Source organism: Choloepus didactylus, chromosome 2 (genome assembly GCF_015220235.1).
Source record: "Choloepus didactylus isolate mChoDid1 chromosome 2, mChoDid1.pri, whole genome shotgun sequence".
NCBI lineage: Eukaryota > Metazoa > Chordata > Mammalia > Pilosa > Megalonychidae > Choloepus > Choloepus didactylus.
This window is the reverse complement of record NC_051308.1, coordinates 245,883,132-245,888,646: the sequence shown is the minus strand read 5'-3', so window position 1 is coordinate 245,888,646 and position 5,515 is coordinate 245,883,132. Positions and strand designations below refer to the sequence as shown.

Below are 5,515 nucleotides of genomic sequence, written 5' to 3'. Positions count from 1 at the left end.
CCCACCCCCTGCCCGTCGCATAAACAGGAAGTGGGCCTGAGGGCGGGGCCGTTTCCGGCGCGGCGACGGGCGAGAATTAGTGAATGGCAGCGGAGTGGAGCCAATCGCGGGAGACGCCTGGGGGCCAGCCAATCGCGAGGGGCAAGGAGTGGGGCAGTGGGGGGCGGGGCATAAGGTAGGGCTGAGGCGGCGTAGCCAATCGGGACGGCCCGTGGGGCGGGGCCGGGCGCCGGGTCGGTGACCCGAGCTGACTACCGGGCTGGGGGCGGCGGACGGGTCGGGGACGGCGATGCTGCAGCTGCGGGACTCGGTGGACTCGGCGGGCACGAGCCCCACGGCGCTGCTGGCGGCCGGGGAGGAGGGCGCGGCGGGCGGCGGCCGGGTGGGGGCGGACGCGCCGCTGCGCCAGACCCTGTGGCCGCTCAGCGTCCACGACCCCACGCGCCGCGCCCGCGTCAAGGAGTACTTCGTGTTCCGGGTGCGGAGGGGCGGGGCCCGGCCTCCCTGGGGTCGCGGAGGGGGCATCGAGGGGCCCGGGGCCCGGCCTCCCTGGGGTCGCGGAGCGGGGCATCGAGGGGCCCGGGGCCCGGCCTCCCTGGGGTCGCGGAGGGGGGCATCGAGGGGCCCGGGGCCCGGCCTCCCTGGGGTCGTGGAGCGGGGCATCGAGGGGCCCGGGGCCCGGCCTCCCTGGGGTCGCGGAGCGGGGCATCGAGGGGCCCGGGGCCCGGCCTCCCTGGGGTCCCGGAGGGGGGCATCGAGGGGCCCGGGGCCCGGCCTCCCTGTGGTCGCGGAGAGGGGCATTGAGGGGCATTGAGGGGCATCGAGGGGCCCGGGGCCCGGCCTCCCTGGGGTCGCGGAGGGGGGCATCGAGGGGCCCGGGGCCCGGCCTCCCTGTGGTCGCGGAGAGGGGCATTGAGGGGCATCGAGGGGCCCGGGGCCCGGCCTCCCTGGGGTCGCGGAGGGGGGCATCGAGGGGCCCGGGGCCCGGCCTCCCTGGGGTCGCGGAGGGGGGCATCGAGGGGGCGGGGCCCGGTCTCCCCGGGTCGCGGAGAGGCCAGGCCGCGCGATGGTGGCGGTGACCCTGCGTCTCGCTGTGCCCCAGCCCGGGACCATCGAGCAGGCGGTGGAGGAGATCCGCGCCGTGGTGCGGCCCGTGGAGGATGGCGAGATCCAGGGCGTGTGGCTGCTCACGGAGTAAGCGGGGTTGCGGGCGCCTTCGTCGCGGGGGCGAAGGTCCAGGCCCCGCAGGGGGCTGTCGCTGGAGGCCTTGGATGGGCAGACTCTCAGGTCGGGAGTTGCAGAGCGGCTGCTGCTGTAGAGGAGGCCTGGGCTTGGCCCGTCCTTCCCAAGGGGCCGGGCAGATGTGCAGGGCCTTGTCCTGAAGGCAGGGCCTCGGGGTGGCTCGGCCAGGACGGCTGTCCGTGTGGGTTGAGACGTGCATCCCCTGTGCTCGCAGGGTGGACCACTGGAACAACGAGAGGGAGCGGCTGGTGCTGGTCACCGACCAGTCGCTGCTCATCTGTAAATACGACTTCATCAACCTCCAGTGCCAGCAGGTGGTCCGGATCGGCCTGAACGCAGTGGATACCATCTCCTACGGAGAATTCCAGTTCCCTGCAAAGTCGCTCAACAAGTAAGTCTGCTCCGAGGACCTTGCACGGAGACGACTCCAGTTCCCCTGTTCCTCCAGCCCTCTTCACACGGGAGGCCCCAGATGGTTCCCTGAGTCAGTCGTTACACAGCATTACGCAGGAACAGGGCCGCGGCCCTGGAACTCAGCGAAGGCTTCTTAAAGGAGATGCAAGGGACTCAGGGCAAGGGAGAGCAGTAAAAGGAATTCTGGCACAGCCAGCGATTAGGTCTGTGCTAAAAGTGATTGATGCGGATTCAAGGAACAGTTATGGGAGCCCTGTGTGTTAAAAGCCACCAGACAAGGGTCAAACCCGCCATTTTATCCCTGGCCAGGAAGGCATTATGTCAGTTGAGTCAACTGCTCTGGTTAATTTTTAAAAGAACCAAGTAGGACAGCACTTAATTTATAGATCTTGCAAAAGGTTAGACAGATCTGAGAATGTTTAATAACCATCTTTCAAGAGTTGACCCTTCTGTTTTAGAATTTTCTAAAATATGAGAAACCTATATAAGTTGATATAGTCAACCGAATTAAAGTCTGCTTTTTTAAAAAAAACATTTTTATTGTGAAATATGACATGCAGAAAAGTGACAGATTTCAAAGTACTGTTTAACAAGTAATTATGGAGCAAATTTCAAAGTACAGTTTAACGAATAGTTGAGGGCAGGTACCTGTCAAGGTTACAGCACTGCTTACACACTAGAAGCCTCCTTTGTTTCTATTCTAAACTGTCTGTTTTTAGTTTTTAAGTAGAGATTTGGGTAGGGAATTCAGGAAGCTGAGTTAGAAAATTTTAACCAAATTTTAATAAGACATTAAGGAAAGGAATTAAAAGTTACAAAAATGTCACTCATTTAACTAGATCATGTATACTATATTCTATATATTACCTGTTAAGTTTTAACACCCTGAGTTCAGTTTAACCAAAACAAACTTCAGCGTGTCATATTTAAAAGAACATGCAGCACCCGTTAGCAGACACCGTGTTTACTGTGAAGGACCAACGATGATGTTCTGTTGTGAACCGTCATGGGCTCGTCTTTGAACACGGAACAGCTGTTTTGGATCACACTCTTCTACCTGAGCAGGCGGTTTTTCAAGTCCCTCATTTCTACTTCTGTCAGGCGAGAAGGCCTGGGGATTCGAGTCCAGTGGGACAAGCAGAGCCGCCCCTCCTTCATGAACCGATGGAACCCCTGGTCCACCAGCGTGCCCTACACTACTTTTACTGAACACCCGATGGCAGACGCGGATGAGAAGACTGCATCTCTGTGCCAAGTAAGAATACCGCGAGGGTACCGAAGGGCTTGGCAAAGAGATGTGTGGCATTTGGACAGACACAAGTGTCTCAAAATGCTTAGTTTTCATTGGAATGCATGACTCTCTTCTTGCCTGAAGGTTAAAGCTCAGTGTTTTTGTTCTTTTTCCAGTTGGAAAGCTTCAAGGCTCTGTTAATCCAAGCTGTCAAAAAAGCCCAGAAGGAATGTCCTTTGCCGGGCAGAGCAAGTGGTGTGCTGATCTTGGAGCGCCCACTCCTCATCGAGACCTACGTGGGCCTGATGTCCTTCATCAACAACGAAGCCAAGCTGGGGTATTCCATGACCAGAGGCAAAATCGGCTTCTAGGTGTCTGCGCCTGGGAGCCCACTCCTGCGCAAGCCGGGCCATGTTGGGATTCTAGGGGCCCACCAGGTGGCCCTCGTGCCGCACTTGGCCAGAAGGGTCTAGGGGCCACTTGCCTGTAGAGACCTGAGAGTGATTAGAATAGTAAAGTGAATTATATGCTTTAGTTGTATGTTGGCCATCTGCTGATGGGAGCTGAAAGGCTGACGCATCTAGCTGCCCCTGTCCCGGCTGGTGTTCCATTTTCTGTGACTTCGATTTTAGTGATTTTCCTGCAGTTATCAATGGCTTCTTGTGGTTCTCCCCCCACCCGCTCCAGCGTGTGTGTGTCCCGGGCTTCCGTGTAGCACACAGCTGCACTCAGCTGTGACGTGCAGGCAGGTGCCAGTGTCTCCACCACCTGGAACTGCAAATGTTTACACATGGTGTGAAATTTTGTATTTTGAAATTTAATCCACTTTTATAAAAGCTAAAGGCAAAAGCAGCTAGCAGACTGGTTAAGCAAGATACAGTCTGTGCCTTGTCAGTGCTGGGTGAACAGTGGTTCTTTTGTAAATATATGTTTGACCTGAGGTCGTACTTTTCCTAAAATTAATCTAAATTGTGTTAATTCTTAAGGCATCTTCCCCAGGCTTTAAAAGGTTTACAGAAAAATAATTTTAAGACAATTTATTAATTTTAAAACATCACCTTGATAATTCTTTGCACGGAATTTTAACAACTATATGTACACTAAGTTTGCATTATCATATTTGTGTTTAGAAGGAGTGAGTGAGTTTGCTTTTTAATGCCACACATTCGCAAAAAGGAACCATGTTAGAGTCTCCGCGAAGCAGCAACACTTGGTCACTGGTTTGTGTGTGGAGCTGAGGCTCTGGCCAGGTCTTGCGCCGAGCAGGCCTGAGCTTCTGTGAGCCTGTGTGAGACTTCCACGGAAGGGGTCACCCAGGCCGCCTCAGGATTGCTCTCCCTGCAGTCACACACAGCCTGCTTGTGTGCCTGAAAGCCTCTTGCTAAACTTTAAACTCGCTGACCTGTGTCTTCCTTCCAGTCTCCTGCTCCGCTGTAGCTTTATGCCAACGGGTGTGGGTGTGGCAGGCGGGCAGCGGCTCCAGAGTCCACCTGGGTCTGCAGCCTTTGCTCTGACTCTTCAGTAAAGGCATTTAAAACCAGAAATGTCTCTTTTTGAAGTTGTTATTAAAGCGGGTACAACTACCAAGAAAGTTACCTCTGCCATGGGTGTACGTTAAAGCTTGAACTGTTTTCTGTGCAGCTTCGCAGACCCGTCAACTCGCTCTGCATATGGTAGTCCTGAGGGTCCCAGGTTAACGGTTTGGCACTCACCTGTACAGTTCTCCTCTGAGTGAGGACCGTCCAGCCTTACAAGGAGGATGAGAGCCAGGCTCGGAATCTCTGTGGGTCCGCTGGTGCTCCTCAGCCCTGGCTGCCTGCTGGGAGCATCTGCATTTAGACTTGGTGGAATGTTCTGGGGTGGGCCTGACATCAGGAGTTCTGGGAGCTCCAGTAATCCCAGGACAGAGCTGGGTGGAGACACCACCAGCTCTCAAACCTGAGCGTGCGCAAGTGTGTGTGGAAAGACTGCAGAGCCCGGGCCCCTGAAGTGGCCGCGGCAGGCAGGGCCTGAGCCTGAGCCACTGGCCCTGGGGCTGGTTCCTCCCCTTCCTTTGGCGCCTTGACAACATGCAAGTGTAGGAGCCCTGCCTGCCTTCTGGTAATCAGGTAACCAGGTGACCAGCAGTGCCCCCACCTGGCCCTCCTGGCTGCCAGGAGGAGCCGCCCGGTTCCCGTTTGTGGCTCTGCCCTAAAGGTGCTCTGGGCTCCCTTCCTCACACTCTCCCGGGGGAGGCCACACGTACCCCATGCGAAACCCAAGCCTCTTCCACCGGGAGCCCGTTTTCCTAAACATCCAGTGACTACTAAAAGAGACGATCCAGAGCAAAAACCAGCTGTCTGTCTGAAGGGCAAGGGGGGTTGGCCCTGTGGGGCTTAATTACTTGTAGGTCGTCCATTTTCCCTAAACAGTTAACCAGAAACTTACAACTAACCTAGAAAACTTTCTTGTGACCTGAACCTTTCAAGAAAACAAGCATAAACACTTCTAAAGACTAACAAATATTTATTTTAAATAATAAAAGTTGAAGTTTTATACCATACATATTTACAAAAATGCCTGCTATAGAAAAATAAAATCAAATTCTTTAATTTGGAGTGACCCAGCCAGAGAACTCCCCCAAGGAGC

At 55.5% G+C, this 5,515-nt stretch overlaps 1 protein-coding gene across 1 annotated transcript; it reads left to right on the top strand.

Annotated features, from left to right (window-relative positions):
- Positions 1-255: 255 nt before the first annotated feature.
- On the top strand, positions 256-4,431 carry TPRG1L (tumor protein p63 regulated 1 like). The gene is made up of 5 exons (XM_037828707.1): positions 256-478; positions 1,103-1,194; positions 1,457-1,633; positions 2,758-2,911; positions 3,064-4,431. Exons 1-5 carry the CDS (start codon positions 290-292, stop codon positions 3,256-3,258), a joined length of 807 nt encoding a protein of 268 aa, XP_037684635.1. The 5' UTR covers positions 256-289; the 3' UTR covers positions 3,259-4,431.
- The last annotated feature ends 1,084 nt before the right edge of the window (positions 4,432-5,515 follow it).